We start from the raw sequence: 22516 nt of genomic DNA on the forward strand, positions 1-22516 counted from the left end.
TTCACATTTTAGCAGTTAAACTTTTATTTTATCTCTTTAAAATTATTTACTTTGTTTTTCTACAAAAGGCAGACATTGATTGTTGATCTGCAATTGTTCGGAGTGCGCGCAGAGATGCAAAAAAGGGTTATTGGAGGATGGAGGACGGGGAAGTGCTCTGACTATACTTTCACATGTCATGATTAAGGTGGCATTAAAGCTTAAGTCCCAGGATTAATATTCATTACAGATAGTTCCCTTCCCCATACACTGCTCTCAGTTCATATCAATTGTGTTGAAAACCCACTCGGTGAATTTCTTCAGCTTCTCAGTCGCATTCTGGGATTCCTCCTGTAACCGCAAGTTGTCTTCCCGCAGATGTTGCACTTCAGCCTGAAGATTGGCTTTGTCCTCTTTTTCCTTGGGCATGAAGAAAAACACAGATCTTAGTGATAACTGTGAAGCATGCTTTCTATCTACATGAAGTGGCAGGAATTTCAGTGAGTACGAGTCACACACGGTGCAAAGATTTTATGTGCAGTAATAGATAGTCTTATATTTAAGGTGGATTTGTTATGTTTCATTCCTCACTTTTTGCTTGAACTGTCAGGGTTTGTCTATTAGCAAATTCAAATAACAGAGGGCTGCGGTTGCCTCTCCAAGTGGTGAAATGAAATCAGTCATGCCCTGTTCTGTATGAACAAAATATGGAACTGCAGATGGCGAATTAAATAAAGGATAGGACACATTTCTGCAAATATTTCCCTAGCTAAAAGACTTTTCACCCAACCACAGCAGATCTTTCTTGGACCAAGCAAGCAGTAACATAACACGGAAAGTGTTCACAATAGAAATTACATGGTTCAATAACAGTCTCACTTTTCAGCACTGGCAGGATATATTTACACAGCAGTATGTATTTACATGGACTAAGAGTCACCTGAATTAGGAGTGTAGGTACTCAGAATCACTCTCTTAATTTAAGCAGAGGAGTCAGATGCCTACAGTTTAGGCACTGCACCCTCACCTTGCATAATTGGAAGCACAGCCTGAGAAAAGTAGTAAAAAAATGTCATTTTCTTGCAAAAGGATAAGACTGTCACAGGCTCAGGCAAGGCAAAGCAGAATTACATGGTAATTAGTATCACCTATCAGAACCAAATATATGCCTTACAAATTTTCTGTAGCTCAAAAATGTACCTTCCTTAAGTCTTCTTGCAGCATCTTCAGCAAACCTTCAAGTTGGTCCACTTTAGAGGCGAGAGTTGGAGGAGATTCTTTACTATTGGAAGTAGGAAACAAGAGTAAGTGCTCACAGATTTTACCATCTTCACATTGGGTATCTAACAGCCTGTCTCTGTACCAAGCTGCTCTGTGTAAGTGTACTCTCAGGTATGCCATGAATTCACAAAACCAAGAAAAAATACCTAACGCAGCACATGGAAAATGTGCAGCGTATTATCGAGGAGAACAAACTCAACCCATGATTAAGTGCTGCCATCCCATCACATAATTTATCTCAACTTCTGCTCATTACACCCGCCTTGAGTTACCGCAGCTTTGGACAACCTCACATACACACCTCAGACAAGAAGGAACCTGCACAAAGGTTCAGCTGTATTTACAGTTCTGCTGTTTTCACTTCCCAACATCATGAGAACTTGTAAAGAGTTCCACAAAGGTTAGAAACAGCTTCCAGACAAAGGTATTTGTACTCTTTTCCACAGTTTGTAACTGAGGATGCGTGTTTATGTGGTATACTTGCTTACCCTGTATAAGGCTTTATCTGTGCAGTAAGCTGGTCCTCAGCCTGATCACCACTGGAGGCAGCACTCACAGGCCTGTGGTTTTCATCCGCAACAGCAAAGAATGAAGCTCGCTGAACTGAAAAGGCACACACAGAGAACAGCAATGACACCACAGTAACGATGATTTGTTTAAGCACCGTGCAATTGCTACACTACAAGATCTCAAGGAAATCCGAGAAGTCTGTCTCAAGACTACAGTGTGATGCACCGATATCAGCTTGGCAGAAGCAAACTGCTTGCCTAGTGTTTGTACCAACTCTTCCATTGCACTGGATTCAACTAATGAGTCCTAGAACTGGTAGAGTTCTGCATGCTCATGAAGACCATGCATCACCATCAGGCTAATGAATGGTTACAAAAGGGAGATGCTGCAGAGTGCAAAGCAGATGCCCCAGTGGCACCTGCAGCATCCATATGGGGACAGACACTTCCAGTAGAGGCAAGAACTCAAGCTGAAGCAATAAGCACCGTGTAGAACCTCCTGGGTACACAGCCTAGTAATTCAGTTCCTATATTTAAATTCCTGCACTCCACAAATGATCTCCATCTTTAAGAAAGTAAAGCTCACTCTGCATAACTTATATGTGAAAAATAAACAGACCACCGTCATTTTTCAGAACCAAGGTTTTTTTCCTTATGCCTTATTATAAAATCTTTTCAGACTGAAATGTGAAATCCCTTTCCTGCCTTATATCTGTATATTTTTTTGTCCTATAACTGCTACCTTGCAGTGTTTTAACACATCTCTAAATCACTACCATGTGGTGTGACTGCAGTCAGCAACTGCCTCTGCCCCTGGAGTTTCCTAGCACAAACAGAAATGTGAACACTTTTTAGCTTAATAAATTAACACCTCTCTCCCTCCCCAGCTGCTGATCTCACACTGGAAACAGAAATTTATTTTTTTTCTGCTTGGCAAATTTTTATTGTGTGCTTTTACCAAAGCTAATATTAACAGGCATTGGTATGATTGAATGATTCCTGTTCCTTTCTTTTTCCTTTTGACATAAGGGTTGCAGGAATCCAAGTAGATTTTGTTCCAGCTGGTTGCAGGTATCACTAGTTACAACTCTAGGGGCTTGTACTGAAGATATCAACCATGCAGAAGAGTGTGCACAGCACTGGTTAGTGCTTGTCAGCCCCTGCTGGCACCTAGCAGAGACTATGGACTAAGACTGTATAGACTACAGACAGCTGATCCCTCTCCATGTTGAATCTTGAATATGTTTTTACACTGATGAGATAAGGTTGCCAGCAAACACATTAACCCAGCTCTTGTTGGTCTGAGTGTCAGCCTGTTACCTTCACCACACTGACTTTGTTCACACTTCTAAAGAGAAATGCAAATGAGCCTGGGGTCTACAGAAATGAGGAATTCAGGTTGATGAGGGCAACGAAATCTAAGGAGAAATTAAGATAGGGGATCTTTTGAACAAAAACTGCTGACCACAGTGCAGTGTATTAAAACTTGAGTTTCATCCCCATGCTGTTGTGAACACAGAACAGAATAGAGCATAAACGATGTCTTGAATGCTAACTTATGCATACACTACTTTAATGGTGTGTGTGACTACTAGCAGAGAACAGACAAGAAAACAAGTTACCCCACAGCATTCTCCAGCCATGCAGAGTAATGTTCCAAAGATTCAAGATCAGTAAAAACATTCATGGAGGTGGGTCAGCATTTGTGCAAAGATTAGCAAAAGGTACTTTTGTTTAATGCACCTAGAAGAACATTCCACCAGATCATAACAACTCCCTTTGGGCAGAAGAGAGTTTCATTTTAAATTCAAATACATCTAGGCAGCTTGCAGTTCTCTTAGTCTTACTAAGTGTCAAGGAGATGGAAAGTGCTATAGGATGAAATGACACCTATGTGCAAGTCTATGTATTTGGAGTATGCAGAGGCATACAGAAGGGCAAAAACTATATGCCAACAAGGCACATTTCCCAAATTACCTTGAGAACTGCACTTCAGCTGCACTATAGAAACTCCTAGCTCATGCAGTAAGCAAACAATCATTAATGTGCTCATATGCTTTTTCCTTCTGCTCTTTGACTCAACTTTGCACTTGCAACAAATGTTTTTCTTAGCTGCTATGTCTGGAATTGCTTTACATGACATGAAAAACAGCCAGTTTCACAGATATTTGGCCAAACTGCAGCAAAACAAAAGGAATTGACTATGAAGAAATGCCACTTCATACGTGCAAACAAAGTTCTAGACTGTTAAGACTTCAGTTGCTGTTTTAAAAGAGCTAAAGGCTCACACTAATAATGCCAACAAAATTAAGAGTCAAACCCTTCCCCCCCCCCCCTTCCAAAAGAAAAACAGTTCTTTATGAAGCACGCAGAAGGATCAGCTTCTTAAGTATTATGTTCTGAAAATTTACCTTCAAAGGCTTTGGCAGCATCTACCAGGTTTGACCAGTCCAGATCAGAGGCAGAATCAGGCAATGGCATAAGACCAGGGTCTGGCATGGGCTGCCGTCTTTGCTCCTGGATATCTGTGAGGGAGCTGTCAGAGGCAGAAAACTCTCCTAGAGTAGAGTAATGTAGAATAAAAGGTAAGCTCCATAAAAAACAAAGCAACCAAAAAAACCCAAACCAAAACAGAGTTCCTTTTCTAATACTCAAGTATCTCTTCTTCATTTTGGAGGAGGATGTCATTTCTAGATCTAAAGAACTCAGCAGAACATTTAATCAACCATAGTTAACCAGTCAGAGCATGTTACACTTTCTGAGATTGTGCCCCTCACCAGAACATTAAATTCCTTCTGAATCTGCATAAATCTTTGCAGTTTACCACTTAAACAGTCAACTTCCCTCCCAGTACTGAGGTAGGGGCAGTACTCTTCTACCCAATGATTCCTGCCTTTGCACAAGTTGAAGGAACTTTGGAGGGCTCTGCAGCTTGCTGGGGCTTCTCCAATCCCCGTTACCTATCTGCTGCTCTAAAAAGTACAAGACTGTGGTTTTCCTTGTTCATCTTCTATTTACAATATTGTGAGTCAATAGGAGCAGACTTAGGCCAACCAAAACATCTCAGAACAAGAAAACTCTGAAAAATACCCAAGCTCATCCATGAGTTGGTATATGGCCTGCTATGGAGAAAATACAACACCACCACCACCAAAGAACACATGGGCAAGCTTGGAAAAGAATATAGAGAAATAAATTCCTGTAATTTTTGTGTAACCTGTAGCCTAAAAAGTGGAATATTTAAATTATTGCCACTAGTGAGAGAAAGAGCAAACCGTGAATGTGCAATTAATTATGTCTTATATTTCTATTTGCTGGCCAGTGAATCAATAAGCATGGAATGCCTGGTCAGTTAGCACACATGCAAGCTCAGAAGCAGCAACAGCCTGCTTCCTCATGCCCTGTGCTTGGTGAAGCATAAAGGAAATTGCAACAAATGTGAGGCAGTATCAGAAGTACAGAAAGCAACGGTGAGAAGATGGACTATATACATAGGACGAAGCTGCAGAGAGGAAAGGTATACAAAAGAATCAGTCTGGGCCAAGGCAAGGTAAATCTGGCACTGAGAACGGGAAGACAGCCCTGTGGGCAGGGCATAGACCCACCAGAAGACAAACACAATTATTTGCATTGCTTATTTTTGCTTTTTTTTTTTTTAAAAAAATATATTCTAAATAGCTAGGTAATTTCCATAACTTAAAGAACTTTTTAACAGCTTTAAGTAACATTGCTGCCTGGGAAACAATGAGCAGAAATACAACACTGAAGTTGCTCTTTGTTCAAAAACTTTGTTGTTTGGGTTTTTTTTGGTGTATACTTAAAAAACTAAGGTTAACTCAACACTGAAGATTCTTGTATCGACTCCTCAGAAGACGACAATTATTTGTAAGTTCTCAACACAGAAATGTTCACAACTAGTGAAAAGATGCACAAAATTGGAAGTAAAAGAATTGACTATTTGAAAAATTAATTGTTTTAAAAGCACCAGTTGGTTGTTAATTAAGACAGATGAGTAAATAAAAAATATTTTTAGCTCAAAGTTTTCCCCTCTTCAAACCAAGCAAAGGTGCTCTGGAGTGGCAGTTCTTTGTTATTCAGATCTTTGAATTAAAATAAGTCTGAATAACTTGAAGCCAACAAATACTAGAGGTATTAAATACCCAGTACTACTTAATCCTTCCTCTGAGCAAAGGCAAGTGGGGAAGGGAAAGGGAACACAATTCACGTGTCACTCAATCAGCCAGGCTTTTATCATGCAGGCCTACATCTCACAGAAAACGCAAAGTCTTATTTTGTTGGCAAATGTATAAAGATTATGTGCTAGGAGGAGTAATCATTTCACTGTGGACAAGGATATGACAGTGAGAGAAGGTTTTTCAGTTTAGAAAATACAGACATCTGAATGAAAAGAGTCCACATGCTGCCTTCCTCTTCTACTCAGATGGCATCATTAACCTTCTGACCTCAAACTCTCAGAAGCCAAGTCTATCAGTCAGTTATGCATGTAACCAAGTCCACAAAGTCATTTTAGCACATATAAAAAGAAGAACTGAAAAGAGTTTGGCTTCCTAACATGCTGTATGGAAACAACAGTACAGACAGTGTTTAGTGCCTACTGTAATGAGTTGAATTTATTGACAGTCTTGCACTGAAACATGAAAATGTGAATAAATCTGAAAAGCCCTTAAAAATTACTGCAGAATTGCTTAGCACACATCTAGCTATAAGATACAACAGGAATCTGTGAATTTCCCTTTCTCACCAGCTGAGAAATTCACATACAATAACACAGCTTATCCCAAAATCTTATTGGGACTTTTCAGCAGACTAATGGGGAAATTGAATGCTTTCTTGACAACAGTTTAACAAGTAACTCCCTTGTAGAACTGCTAATGGGACCAAAGTTAAGTAACTCAAGTCCTGTGAAACGAATAGCCAAGTGAGAGAACTGAAAAATAGTTGGTGTAATAAAAGCTGTTTCTAGTGTAGTCATACATTCAGAAGTCCACCAGCATTTATACATTTTCATACCATTATTTCCCTAATAGCATTTTCTTCCCACAATCCCACGCTAAAGTAACTGCCATCTGAAGTTGTCACTGATAGATAACCAGGCATACATTATTTACCCATTGGTTCAATTCATTCTGATGACTGAAGAAAATGGTGAGAGTTTAGAGCTGATGAGGCAATTATTGTGCTCCTTCCACAAGGTAACTACATGACTAGCTAGTCATGCAACCTCATACCCACTGAAGCGAGGAAAAAAATTCCGTAGCTGTTTTATATTTCCAGGCAGGTGTGACTTGACTCTTCATTTCAGCAAAATCAAGACAGAAGTACTAATGGCTGCAACAAACCACTTTCCTTGACATAATTATGATGGATTCCTTTGAAAATAGGAAAATCAGAAACACTTACCATGTAGTGACTTCATTCCCAAAGTATACGACGGTCTCCGCAGTGGCAGCGATTTTGGGAGAGAAGGGTATGTGCTGGTGAACAGGACATCATTTGGCATGGCTTGGTCCAAGAGTGAGGCCCGCGAGGCGAAGAAGTGGTCTCTCTGACCACTGTAAATACTCTCATCTGACAAAGTCCTTTGCAAGGCACGCCTTGTGGTAGGAGTGCTGGGAAAGGGAGACTGACAGGACAGAGTGTGTGACTATACATTCATAAAAAAAAAAAAAAGAAATAAAAAGAAATAAAAAATCAATACAGAAACTTCTGAAATGTATGAAGTGATTTCTTAAGACTTCTTATTTTAATGAGAAAGCAAATGTTAGCATAATTTTGTCTAGTTTTGTTGTTTTTTTTTTCCCCAAAGTGGAAAGAGAAAATAAAGGAATCTGCTTTGAGGAAGATTATGACTAGATAACGAATTAGGTCTTTTTCAATCTGTCTTACAATTCTGCTTTTAAGTATTCTTCCAGATTTGACTAAGGAGTAAATCTCAGCCTCCCTCATGAATTCTAGAGCTCTCATGTAGCAAAGATTATGTTTGCAGAAACAAACCAAATGCTGCATAAATGAGCCCTCCTCGTACCTGGGGAGGCTGCTTCCCTGCACGCAGAGCACCAACAAACACCGACTAATTACAAGTCTCATCTTATTGAACAACCAGGAACAACACTACACTTCAGTTCTTTAGAATTACTTGAAAGAAAATTAAATGAGTCATCCCATGAGAGAGCTTGTATCTCACCCCCTTCATATTCCCAGCTTCCTCCAAGCTTGGCAAACAAGGAAGCAATGCTACGGTTAGTCTGAAGCTACATGTTCACTGGCCAGTGCTAGTAAGCTGCTTTCAAACAACGCATACCATTCCCACCAGTCCAGACACCGATCTTCTACTCTACCAGCCACAAATGTTCATGAAACCTCTGGCAATATAACCACCTCTGAGACACAACATTTTTTATGGTTTGGTTGAAATTTTGTCCAAAGGCTTTCATGGAGAGATGGCAACCCGAGAAAAAGACCTTGCCATCCTCATCTGCTCTGTAAACATGTTTGAACAAGACAGGAAAGAATTCGATTTCTGGAAAGTGTGATTAAACATTATAAAGCATTACTCATCTGCACAGAAAAACAGTTCTCTCCTCAGAAAAAGGGAAAAAAATGTTAAACAGACGGTACTCTATTCCTGTGATCAAAAACCCACACTGCAAGGTGGGAGAAGAACATGGAGAAAGGACTATTGGTACTGTACAGTGAAAAACGATCTGCCAGATTTTTTTTTGTCAAAACATTCCAAATTTTAATATTGGAAGTCTGCTTTTTGTGGGTTAAGAATCAGAACAGCTAAGATTACTTTCAAAAACTTGCTATTGTGAAAGACAAGAAAGGAAAGAAGTCACATCCCATGCCAGCTTTGTTATGTAAACCCCTCCCTTCTGCACTGGCTCCTTTAGGACAGAACTCATGGCCACAACACTAGGAACCTTGCACATACAATTAATGCTACAAAAATGACAACTTCTGGTACACAGCTGTCACTGCATTATGTTGAGGATCAAGCTGCTTTTTTTGTCTGAAATATAAAAGCTCAATCAGCAGGTGCACATTATGTCTGTTAAAAACTCCCAGCGTTTCCTCTGAAGAGGCAAACGAATAGAAAGAGCTGTTACATCATACACTTCAGGGTCCTATAGTTAACATAGTGCTAAAGAATTCAAACTCCACCAGAGAATTAGGAGCTGGAACCACTAATTAATACCAGACCTTAAAATAAAAAGTTTGCACAGGTATAAACAACTGAAGGAGTCAGAAAAATGGTTAGGAGAGAGGAAAAAGAAGGGTGGCTTATCTGAGAAGACACAATGCATTAGGAGTAGGTAAGGAGATGAGAAAGACGGTAGGATAGTAAAGCAACCCAAAATCATAGCCTAGAACAAATTCTGCTAGAATACAAAGCAGTCAGCAGAAATGAGGGAGGTTTTCAGTCTTTTGCAGTGAACGTATGAGAGGCATTATCATACTTTTCTTTTTTCCTTCTTTTTTTTTCTCCAACTGTCAACATTTTTTCATGCAATCAGAGCAATAATTTTTTTGTAAGATGAAATATAAATCCTGCAGTGGGCAGAAATGACAGTTTAAAACACAGAACGTTTTATTTATTGGTGTGATAGTTTTGGGAATTTGCTGAAATTTATCAAAAGCATAACCTCAGTTAACATATTTGTTACTGTTACGAAGAAATTAAAATTAAGGTAAGAACGGATTCACTCAACCCAAATTAAAAAATTAACAAAGTTTGGAACCTTCGTACTTTTTATAGCGCCTCTATAGGCCTCTTTTATAGGTCACTTCTTTGAACAGAAGGAAATTTGGAATAACAATAATCAGCTTGCTCAAAAGCAACTAATGGGATGTTTTTGCTTGCCTGTGGCTCACTCAACGTAGAACTACCACAAAATCGAAGAGAAAGTTATCGTATCTTGACTTCATCTAACCTGCCCTAAATGTAACATCTGAAATAGTATGTCTATAGAACCTAGAATTCATAAGTTTTACTAAGCCATTTTGGGCTTTTGCTAGCAGAGAAAGAAGGTGCAAGCTCTCTCTTCTGCACAGTTGCTGTGGAAACCATCTGGGGTAGGTGGCAAGTGAGCTGTGATGCACTGACTCTACATAACGGTAGAAATCAAGAGATTCTCTTCAAAATGATGGATTCTTAAAATAAATTCTTAAAAATATACACTTTATGATTATTATACACAAATACCAAACACCTCAGGAAATGTTTGCACAACTATTCTATATAAATATTTAAGTCTGAGGAGCATTCTTGGCCCTTCTTAAGGAACAGGATTAGAGAAGTGGGAAAGCACACATATTGCAAGGAGTTTCAGTACTGTCAACAAGTTGCAGTTTAGTGCTGCAATCAGAGAAGAGCAATACAAATGCACAAGACAACATTACAAGATTTCTCATATGCCAGCAGTCCTAAATATTCTTTGCAATTAAGCACACAGTTGAAATAATATTGCAGTGACTGGAAGAATGCAACTATTCCCTAAACGTTCTCCTCTTGCAAGAACAGTCTGTGACAAGCAGATGGCTTTCTGTCGATGATAATGCAGACAACATCTTATGTTTCATTTTCTTCTTATGGGTGAGAATGGAAGATATCCTATCTGAGAAACTCAGAAGCCATTAATGCAAAGTACTGAGCACAGAACACTTCAGTTTCTACCACTTTGAAAGCACTCAGCATTTTCTACAGAGATATTTTAGAGCTTCACAGCCTTTGTCCATTTCCAAACTGTGACACCTTTTGCTGTATCAGTGATGCGTCCAGGCAGTGATGAATTTCCTCATCAAATTCCCCTGAAGTACAGCTTTACAAATTTCTGTTTTGTGACAAGAGAATTATGACTTGGATCAAAATAGGATGTGCACACTGCTCTTAAGGTATTCTCAGATTTCACTCAGCTGTGACAACCGATATCCAGACTTTGCAACATACCTTGAAATTCTTCTGGGATTCAGGTGTTGGACTATCAAGATCTATCAGTTTCTTCAAGTCTTCTTCAACAGTGGACTTTGATGCTCGTTTTGGTGATGCTCGCAGATCTCTTGCTGATGCGCGCAGCCGAGGGTGGGCCATTTCGTTGCCATCACTCTGGTGACGTCTTAAATGAAATGGAACAGACACATTCAGGTCTCAAAGCCCTGGGGCAGGAGGCATGGATGAAACAAGAATTATAGCATTCTCAAAAAGAAAGAGCACAGGTAGAGGGCATGAAAGAAGAAAGGAGTTTCCCTAATACAGCAGGGCCTCATCTTAATGAATACCTGTTGAAGCAATCAATTACTGACATATGTTAAGGTTATTGTGATACATTTTCTCAACAAGGGACCAAATCTGCTAAAATAATCCATATTTTGCACAAAACTAAAAAGAACATATTCCTTAAATCAGTGCAAGAGCAACATATCAGCAAGTTCCTTTAAACTTTTCTCTCTTTTTACTGCAGCTTTCACAAAACTCCATCTCCTTTTGATAATCAGTTACTGGCATCATCTTGGAATCCTGCACTGACTCAGTAGAAGTCAAGAAAGGATGAACAAATTATTTTGAAATGGGCTTTCCAAATCACTTGCTTTCAAAGTCATGTAAGACTTAAAGAAACAGTATTTTCACTAGAAAGTTGTTTCTCTATTTCTATTCCAAAAGAGTTGGCTGAATATTGTAACACTGCTTTAAGCCAGTTAGACAGGATGCTGGGAGCAACCTAGATGAGCCAACATGGAGAGCCACAGAACTAATACATACTGTGCACAGTACTACTACATGAGTGAGAGGCTTAGGAAAGAACTCAGCCTCTACCTTAAGAAGATTTTTAATATTTGCTGAAATAACATTTTGAGTCTCCTTTAAGAAGTCCCAAGGAAAGATAAGCTTTAATAGAAGTGAAACCCATACTGTGCAACAAAAATAATAATGTTTAAAAGCATCTTATCAGGGAATAAGATTAGCTAACTATCAAATATTTAAGCCCAGTTGCAGAACTCATTATGAGACTAAGTTCTACCGTAGAATAAGCATTCTATTAGATAGCCTTGAGCTTTTTTAGACAGAGAAATGTCACAGATTTTAATGCTTTCATACAATTAAAGCCAATAACCAAAGAAGAAAACTAAAAATCATTCTTACTTTCTTGTATCCATAAACCCCACTGAGTTTATCGTCCCTTCGGGCTTTTTCCATCCGATCAGATACTTGCTGGTAGCACCCTGGCGAGGGTAGAAAGTCCTAGGACCAGATGAGGAGGAAGAGGAGGAGGAGAAAGAAGGTGCAAGCTGGGGAGAAGTAGCAGAATGAAGCTCTTCTTTAGGTGAGCTTCTGGCACTGGTGAAAACAACCGGGCTGGCAGAGTGTCGTGAGCTCATGGTACTGGGAGAGAAACATAACAAAGACAAAATTTGCCTCTACTGTGCATACATGTATTTGTAAAGAAAAATCTGGAGCACATGACGTTGCACTTATTAATAGTAAGTAGAGAAGCAAAACCGATTCAGCCTCCTTAAGGGTCTTCTACCAATGTTTTATTGAAAACATCTCATACAGTCACAACACGTTTTGTTACCTCTAAGGAAACGACATATCAAGCTGCCCCACTCCCTCCTTTACAATAGGAAACCTAAGGTTCATTGTGATTAGCAGCTTTGAAGTAATACATGAGATTGTAACTGAATTTGAAAAAAGAACCCAAGACCAACTTCTCGCTGGAATTCCTGGCTGTGGAACAAAACGTATTGTTAAGGAAGTTAAGCAACAGGAACGTCGCCCTTTGAGACTCCACAACAAGGCATAGAAGATACCCATACATCTCTTTCAAAAGAGAACTTCCTGGATTTTGCCTAAAAAGCAGTTACTTTAAAAAAAAAAAGAGACTTAGTAAAATTGCTGATTTGGCATATGCCACAATTTGTCTAGGTGACTAACTGCAACTTACCACTGGAAGAAGGTGATGACGGTGGGGGGCTTTAAATAGGAGCTATTCTTCAGATATGATGATATTAAAACCTTATGCAATTTGCAGAATATCAGGAGCACTAGTGCTTAAGACAATATTTACTTTAACAATCTTAAAAGGTCAGGCATTTCTGGTGATAGAGAAAGCTTTGTATATAGCCACAGTACTGAAATAGCATTAAATATGTATAAACCAGTTTTCCATCACTTCTCCTCACAACTTAGTCACATTTTCGTCCCTGTATCCAACACTGCAAGGAAGGAATCTGAAACAGATGGCCCTGTGGTAAAGAACAGTTTCTGACTGAGAAATAAAACGTTAGCTGGGAGGCTGAACAAAGTCACTGAACAATTTCCTCATTCTTAGCTTAATAGAAGATTCTTCAGTGCTGTTTTTGTGTCATGATAAAACAATCCATTCTCATGTCTCTGACTGTTAATGAAACAGAGAAAATATTTAAGGTAAATTCATATTGCTACCTGGAAAAATAATCTCACTTGCATTCAACCTTACAGAAATAGGTTATCTAATCTATGCCAATTGTCTGGCTCCTGTTGTAGCCAATGGAGAGGGAAATACCCTTGCAGGTGATTCTCCTCACCTTCAATCAGTTGTCTCAGCCAGGGAGAATTATGCTTTCCAGTTTTTCCTCTCTACTGACAACAGATGGCATCTGAAGTCACCTTCAACTATACCTTTCTCCTTCAGATGGCTGAAGTGAAGACCCAACAGCTAAGGAATGTGGATTTAGCAAGCAGTGATGGCAGGCTTCCCTTCTCAAACAGCACTGCCTGCTGCTGCCCACACCCCCATCGTGAGGATGGCAGTGCATATTAGAGGGGAGATGCATCTCCTCATATGTACACAAATCAGACGATAACAATCCAGATTTTATTTTCATTTTTTCCTCCCTTATCTATACCTTTGAAAGACCTTTACAAAAAATGGCAGACTAGGAAAGCAAAGGAAGAGATATTTCTGTCCATCAATCCCATATATTTGCTGCACACCATGGCCTTTATTTATAACACAAGTAAACAATTCATAGCAAGAAAACAGGGAAAAATAGGAGCTAGAGGGAGAGGCAGTAAATTTCTCTTCATTCCTTCTTCTCTTTTCTGTTTTCAGTACTGAAAAGAGAACTCCTACATATGTTGAGCAAAACAGCCCATCTGTGAGGCATCACTACTGCAAAATTGAAACAGCAAGATTTGTGAAAGATGTACATCTTTAAAGAAAAAAGTTGTTTTTTTTTTTCTAAATTTTAATGCTTATCCTCTTCTAAAGATAACCAAGAATTGGTGAAGTCTGTTGCCTCAGCATAGGAAGAAAAAGTTCTGACCATACTTAAATACTTTAATCTTACTGGGTCAATCTCAAGGAAGTGTTATTTGTCAGGAAAAAAAATACTGATAAAAATTATTAATAATAATAATAATAAGTTGGTAGTGCTGACCCTTAATATTACTATGCAGAGAGCACAAAAAGTGATATTCAGTATGTTCCACATGAAATATATATAGAGATATAACATAAATATATAAATGTATATATATGAAATGCTTTATATATATATATATATATATATAAAATGTGCATATATTTAATAATTGTATTTTATTATATATCATCCTGTATATAAATACTGTATATTATAAGTACTATTGGTTAAATATTTATTATAATACATGTCATGTATAATACATGACAAGCAGTCTGGTGGATGAACAAGAAAATTAGCATATAGTTTTTAATATACTTCTCTTTAAAGTGAGTAGAATATTCTGAGCTGTGGTTTTACAACATAATATTTTGGGATGATATACAGCTTCAGGAACTGTATGCAAAACTGTGAAAATGCCTGAAGTTTTCTTCATACAAACAAAGGCAAGTCAAGAGCATATTGACAGAAAGAGACACACTTGTTAACTGCGAGCATTTCTGGAGAGCAAAAGGCTTTGGATAAACCCTAGAATAAACTGGAGCTGAAGCTTTGTGGTCATGATGATGAGTTATATAGTGCTTGACAGCAGGAAGCATGGGTACTGTAAAAGACAGCTGGACCGGCTTGTTTAGATCTGGAAGGAATTCAGTCGTCAGTCCCAGGACAGAGAGATGAGAGCCTTTTGCCACTGGTGGTCTCTCACTTCCCAGCTTGAGCACTGAGACAGGAAGGATTAGATTAGGGAAAATTTCAGATATCGCATGACAATCTGCAAGAATTTCAGTTGAGTCTTTCATAGAAGTAAAATATTATTTAATCATTTTGGACTAAGTATATTAAAAATATTGTAGTTAAAATATATTGGATTAGAAATAACCATAACTTTATTTTTGCTAAAAGGGACATAAGAAACCACCCATTTTAGGTGGAAACGAAAGTTTGATTTATTTATCTTTTCCTAGGGAATTAATGCCATCAGCACATATGGCTTCAATTAATGACCTTCAGCTGTAATGATTCTGTATAATTATTGGCCTACATAATGCAGTTCTCCTGGGATGCTATGAGAAATATGCACGATCATCAGGAAGGAGTTTGAGAATGGGGGTGGAGAAGTAACAACCTAGCCAAAAGCTCTGCTGTAAAAGTTAATCACTATAATTTACATTTTGCTGCCAGTTCTCAGGTACAAGTTCTTTTACGTACCACCAAATGATCATAACACTAATTGTTGCTCCTGTCTTCTATAGACACAAACACTCTAATTTGTGGCTATTTTCTTTTCTTTTGTCACTGAGTTCTTTTCAGGGCCAAAATTCCTTTTCTTCTTGCTCAGAAACCCAACTCTAAAGATGTCACAGGTGTTCTGGTATGAACGAAGCAAAAGGTAAAGTGTGAGAAGCAGCAAAAGATAACAATTTAGAAACTGACAGAGACAGCAATTAAGCTGCTCATTTTTTCACCAAAAGCAGCTTTCTCGGGATCATCCTTCACTCTCCTCCTTGAAGCAGGCAGCAGTGGCTACACTTACGAGTGCCAGGTTAACAAGCCCCTGCCTGCTCTTTGCCATGCTGCCATCCACCCAGGTCAGCCAGCTAACAGTTGGACCAAGCACTGCTGTTCAGTGTGTAACCATCAACTGAGGACACCATGAGAAACAAAACAGAAGCTAGTCAGTCCAGACTGTGCCTTTGTTTTATTGTAAGGCATCAAACATTTTCTCATCTTCATGTCAGTCTGTCCTTGTCTCTACCAGAATAAACAGTATGGATGCAGTGCTTGCAGCATGGGTATCACGTCCCACGTACTCTACAAATTGCTACCACCTCTCTTCTTTGTGAAGAGCTGCTGGTCTTTAAATGAACAAGAAATTTCATTTTATTTAGCTAGAAAAAAAACATGTAGAAGACTACAACAGGGTCACTGCACAAACACCAATTAGACTAGACTAAGTCAACCAGAGAAAATACCATGTCTTGAGAAGACAAAGTTAAGAGCTGGAAGAATGAAGATAAGTGTATTGCTGCTGCTAGTTACATTCAGACAAGCACTACGGGGCATTTGATAAATTCTAATGAACATCAAAAAGAAATACACATAGACATGCATGTCTTAAAATAAAACTTATAACACTGTAGATAACCACGACAATTTTTTTTTCTAAGAAAGGGGGAAGTGGTAAAGTTGCCTAAATTCCATGTAAATTGCCTTCCATAGTGTATTCTAAAGATTTGCTCAAGTCCTTCATGCATGTGTAGCTGTTGGAAACACCTGTCTCAAAGACTTGGATGGAATAACATGAGCTTTACTGCCAAAAACAGTCAGGCAAAAAGAGACAGAAAACCAGAGTGGGACCGCCATTAATAGATAACGAGTAAGAATCACCATGACAAAGTACATGGAGACAGTTCATTACACTGCAGTCTCAATGACAAACTCCATTTGCAGCTATTATATGAGGAACTGTTAAACTGTCTGATAAACATCCACCCTTGCCTAAATGTAGCTTTGCTCAAAATGGATAGCAAATAACGCTTCAAGATTTCATCCTTAAGAATAAAAATGCAATAGTCAGTCTCTGTGAAAGCAACAGATATTTATGATCATACACTCTTCTAAAAAAGCCATTTCTTCCTTTTTGTACAACACCAAGGATTTTTGAAAATGTACACTGAATATTTTTTGGAAATGGGTTAGAAAAATGGTCTAAAATACTGTCTGCCTCTAGCAGCTCAAATGAACTCGTAAAATGGGTATCTTCCATCTAAGGTGTTTGGGTTCTTTATACCCATACTTGGTATACCCAATTTTAAAAATCTCAAAACTAATGGAAAGAGGGGATGTGACAGTAACATGTCGTACCCACAACTTGCTTCAGAATGAATCTAGTTGCTAGCACTCTCAAGCAACTTGCTCTCAGTATTGATCATAATGACTATAAGCAGAATTCTAAACAAAAAGATTTATAAAAAAAGTAGAAGACATCTGAAACACATACTTGCAAGACGAAAAAGGAAATTCAGAATAAATTGTGCATTACTAAAAGGGACTGATCTAATTTGTGTACCAACTGCAGATCTTGCAAAATGTTTCTTACAAACACATCAGGCACTCATCTGTCTTGTTTAATAGCAGTAGTATGGAATACGTTGTCAAAGACATTAGTGTTAGATGAAGCAGCAGACGCAAAGACTAAAAATGGTCTTAATTTATAAGCATTCTGCACAGCAAGATCTCTCAAAACACTGGTCAATAGACTGGTCAAATAGAAGCCTCAACTTAAACAACTGCTTCTTGCTTTTATCAGGCTAGAGAATGAGAATATGAAAATGAACGTGGAAGTGTCAATCACATAAGCAGTGAAAATTACCTTGTATGTGAGACAGCATCACTAAGACTATAAGCACTGTTCTCCCTTGTTAGAGGATTGGAGGCTGGTTGACTTTTGCTGTGAATATCCAGACTCAGCGAAGACTCAGCTTTTCGGTCAATGTGGCTCTCTTTTTCTAATGTCCTGTCTGCAATGGAAACCACTTCACTGGAGCTGTGCCACAGTGGTGTCACTTTTTCCTTTGCTAGCCCTGTTCGGGGAGATGTTGCTGCTCCCAGAGAAGCAGTGCTGCCATGGCTAGGTCCATAGGAAGTGGTATCTATGCCGCTATCAGCCGAAGTCCCCTGAAGATAGTTGTAGCTGTTCAGCTCTGACTCAGTGCGCTCTCCACTGTCATACCACTTCTCATCACTGTGAGCACTGGAGGCATTGCTGGAGAGAGTATTGCTGCTGGAATGGCTGGAGTAGTGGCTGTCAGACTACAGAAGAAACAACAATTAAAAAAATCCCAAACATGTAGGTTTACTTCATAATTATGGCAATGGAAGAAGAGAAGTAAAGGGTTAAAGCTCCCACTGTGCAGTAGAAATTTCTCTACCTTCAGGTACAGGATAGATACAATCAAGAAACTCTACAACTCTAAAAATTCATTCTAACACAATGAGTATTGCTCTGTTCTCAGAGCACATAAGATGCTTTCACACGGATGTGGACGCCATGCTTCAGCAATGCAGGGAAAACCAGAGTTCATAGTTTTGTCATAAAATACTTCATATTGTTTTCTTTCAAGTGTAATTTTACTCAGGCCCAACCAATTAACTGACAGAGCTGTGTAGGCTTTGACTTGTTTTGTAACTACTATAATTGAAGATATTCTGATTTTTACAGTCTAATGTTTTAGAATATGATACATAACAATCCATAGAAAATGCACATTATTTCAACAATACAATTGCATAACAAAAGACTAAGGCAGGGAAAAGCAACCATTGCTCTTCCAATCCCTTTGCAGTAGGTAGGTCTATTTCCTCCTCAGCAGGACCATCCTTTGCAAAGGACCACTGAAATGCCATTTAACTATTTGTAAGCCGTTTTCCAAAAGGCAGAATTGCAAGAAAAGCAATTTCTTTGGTGCAATGCTTTGAAATTGCCCCATCTGGACGTGGCAGTTTCTGACTGGGTTGCGGGTTCTGCCCTTGGTTACAGCCAGTTGTTATGAAGAAAGTGAATTCCAATGATGCCCACTATTCCATAGTGGGTATCAGTGGAATATCCCATTACAGAAAGAATTTCTTGCTATACTCATCTCTGCTTAGTAGCTCACCTTTCAGGTATTTATATTCCTCTCAATTTCTTAATTTTATTTTCCATTCAAAGAACACATCTAAGTTCTGATCATCTAAATAACTAGACTGAAAAACTTGTTTTTCCATTATGAAATGGACTTGTTTGGTGACGAGATGGCCCCAAAATAACAGAAGAGACGGAAAGGACATTTAGAACCACCCTATTTTGCCTACTTGCAGAATTTTACCAAGGAGAAATGGGCAGATAAAATATCAAAGATTAGATACTGTTTCTACTCTCATTTTGGAAAAGAGGGAAAAAAGAGAATGGATTGATAACCAGAGGAGGAAATCTCAGTATCCACATTGCTTATTATACTACAACAAGAACTGACAGAAAAACAGGAACAGTATTAAGTTGATCTAGTTATCTCCAATTAATGTTACTACTCTTCATTAGTAACTGTATCACTCCCTTCATCCATCTGTCTACATAATAAAGATTTACAATAACAAAGACTAAATGAAAAGAATGCAAGCATCAGTAAATCCAGTGTTACATTTTGCAGACAAGCTAATGAGGTAGCTATCACATTATTATATGGTCAAATGAATCACATGGAAAACAAGTCAATCTAAATACAAAAACTCATAATAGGAAGACAGGTGTTTTGTTTGTTTTAAAATAATGAGGGCACGTTGTTCTGAATTAATAACCTAAAAGAAACACTGCAAATTGCATTCAAAAGAAGAATGCTGGTAAGCAGAAGTAAATAATAAGAACTAATGAAAGATCTAAATAAATGCAACTCATAGTTTGAACGTAATCAGTCAGCACAACTCTACATTCTAGCTGATCATAAAGATGATCTGGCATAACGAACAGCGGATTAAAGAGCATTTTCTTTCTTTGGTTCTAGTGACTTAAATAATTTTCAAGAGATTTCTAATTCATGAATATTACTGCACTTAATCTGTCTCTCTGTATATAAATCAGGAAGTGAAAGTCTCAAAACAAAGTGCACATTTAACTATTGAAGCAGAAAGGTAGAATTTGCCAGTTAGAAATAAGAGACTTCTCAGCCACATTCTAGTGGAACTTTCAAAAGAACTCTTCCAACAGTGTGCAAGATTGATTATGGAAAGGAATTAATAGTTACAGCAGATGAGGAAAGTGGAGAAAATATAAAGAAAAGCAAGACTTCTAGTCTGCTTCAAAGAAGCAGCTTTCTGAGTCTTGCAACGCACAATGTATTTGTCAACTTCATGTCTCCCATGTGAAGCCTAGGAATAGCTTTGTAAACTCCCATAAATCCTCTCCTTATCACAAGATAACAGACAAGAAAGTGCTGTTCATCTGTCAACAAAACTTTATTAACTAATAAATATTTCTGGGTAGCTTCTGTAAGGTTCAGGAAGTAACATCTGCTTTATCACTTCCTCCAAAGTTAAACAGAAAACAGGGCTTGAAGATTTCTTTTTCTTTTCCATCCGTCTTTAACTGACATTCTAAATATAGTTTTGAACAATACATTTGGTATGAAGAGCTTTTGAAGAGCAAAATATTAAATAATTCCTTTTTCAGAATAACTTACATGACCCTGCTTATTTGGAGACAAGTGGACCACAGGATCCTGTCTCATCAGTCTTCCACTGGGACTCTCTCTGAAGGATGGCAGTACCTTTGATACTGCTGGGAGATGACATGTTGGTTCTGCAATACAGCATACAACAATGTACTGAAAAGCCTATGCAGCACAAGAAATAAGAAAACATGCACTCTGATTTTACACTGCAATTTTTCCCACTGCTACCATTAGCCAAAAACTTTGACAACCAAAGTGAAATTCATTCCAAATAAAAACTATACATGAGACAAAGCACAGGTGAGAAACTGAGGGCCCATTTTTGCCTAGCATAAATCAGCAAGACTTCATGAAAAAAATGCAAAAATTGGCTTTTTTTTTTAAAACAACTTGACCAGTGCTACACCCTCCTTGTCCAATAGCAATATTTCAGAACATTAAAACAGAACAATATTCATATTCACAGTGTATTGGCATTGTACATCATTATGCATGTTACCTGAGGATAGGATTAAAAGAAAATTCTGCAGATTGCATTTCCTTACATGGTATTATTCTATGCAAGGCAGGACAATAAAAAGAGTCTAAAGTGACTGCTTAAATTCACACAATTTTCTCCAACAGAACTACTACAAATTTCCTGTCAAAGTTAAGGTGAACTAAGTAAAAATTTTCTAGCTGTAGAAATAACAAAATTTGTTGAAATCACAATATTCCTGTAAAAATTGATGGTTGTGAATGTGGAAACTGCATAGATGTTCAAGAGAATTGAATTCTTACTAACCTAGGAAAAAATGGACTGAAATCAAACTACTCAACTTATATAGACAGTTTCAGAAGTGCCCTTTGCCAATTAGGTTTATTTTTTTTCCCTAGGAGATAACAATGGGGGTCTAGAAGATATTCAGATGACCCTTTAGGTCCTGTAACTGCTTTCTCAGAGGCCAAGAACAGTAATTCAAAATATTTTTAGCTTTTTATATAGAAGATATAGTCCCGTGCTTATGCAATACTTTGCATTTCTAGAAATATCACATTTAAATAGAGTATTGTTTAACAACAGCCATTGTTACTAGCAGTTCTTTAAAGCTATGGTTTGTTCATCTTAATCTGCAACATAACTAGCTTTTAAAATTGCTATTTAAAAAAAAGAACTTGATTTCCTCTGGCAAGTAGTAATGAGCAGTGTTGGTGAACAAAGAACACAGATTTTCTGTAGCTAGGAGCGGGCAGGAAGGAGTGAGTGTGAATTCACTGCACCTAATGCCCTATTTAACCTGATACAGATTATCCCAAGTGGAAATGTGCTTATTTGGCATTAAACCAAACTTTCACCTAGATTCAGAATGGCAATAAAGTCTGCAGTCGGAGACGCAGTTTCCAACTGGCACTCTACGAACACAGGACAATCCACAAGAGATAAAATACAGGGATTATACGTCAGCACACATTTCTCAGCCTCTGCCAAATGTCGGAGCCATTTCATCTACCACACAATTTTTCCTGCTCTTTCTGGCCTTACTTATTTATTTTGCTAATATGGTGACTACTGACATTTTAGAATAGATCTTGCTGGCAGCTCTTCTCAGTGCCAGCATCAACACACAACTGTTGGTCTGCAAAAGTAATGCTGAGAAAAGAATCGGTTTTACATGTGTCGTTACCATCACTACAGTATCAAAACATATGCGATTAAAAATTGTTCTGTCAAAATGAGAACTGCAGATCGGTATAATCACAGCTTTTTAGTGAGAAGTATGGGGGGAGTTGTGAGGGAGGGACTGACAGATGGTTTCAATAACAAGGAACAGCTCACTGATGTTGTGAAGGTATGTGAACAAAGTGCATCTCCAGAACCTGAAGATCACATTTCCCTTACTAAAGTACTGCTAGATTTGCTGAACTTCATTCTGTTTTCATCACAACTTGATTTATATAAAACAGAGAGCTGTGATGCAGCACAATGATCTGTATATACAAGGATGGAAAAAAGTATGAAATTGTTTAACCTATGGTAAAAATAAAGTTAGGAAAAAAAACAGTCTAGCAATTTTGACCGTGTTCATCATGTTGGATCAATGCTTTTTGAAGACAGTACGATTCCACTGGTGTCAA

General features: G+C 38.1%; 1 protein-coding gene across 15 annotated transcripts in view; it reads right to left on the bottom strand.

The window, feature by feature from the left end:
• SIPA1L1 (signal induced proliferation associated 1 like 1) overlaps positions 1-22516 on the bottom strand; it is a 196213-nt gene continuing 173697 nt past the window's right edge. For 14 of the 15 annotated variants that reach the window (XM_090141103.1, XM_090141097.1, XM_090141099.1 and 11 more), the window contains 9 exons: positions 20411-20529; positions 17569-18008; positions 11932-12171; positions 10741-10906; positions 7191-7434; positions 4181-4327; positions 1749-1863; positions 1180-1261; positions 1-399 (listed from right to left, as the gene is read on the bottom strand). In XM_090141103.1, coding sequence (XP_089997229.1) covers positions 256-399; positions 1180-1261; positions 1749-1863; positions 4181-4327; positions 7191-7434; positions 10741-10906; positions 11932-12171; positions 17569-18008; positions 20411-20529 — 1697 coding nt within the window. In that variant the 3' untranslated portion in view covers positions 1-255. The remainder of the gene's footprint in view (positions 400-1179; positions 1262-1748; positions 1864-4180; positions 4328-7190; positions 7435-10740; positions 10907-11931; positions 12172-17568; positions 18009-20410; positions 20530-22516) is intronic. The other variant, XM_090141105.1, reaches the window with a different exon arrangement.

Source organism: Phasianus colchicus, chromosome 5 (assembly GCF_987193195.1).
Source record: "Phasianus colchicus chromosome 5, bPhaCol1.hap1.1, whole genome shotgun sequence".
NCBI lineage: Eukaryota > Metazoa > Chordata > Aves > Galliformes > Phasianidae > Phasianus > Phasianus colchicus.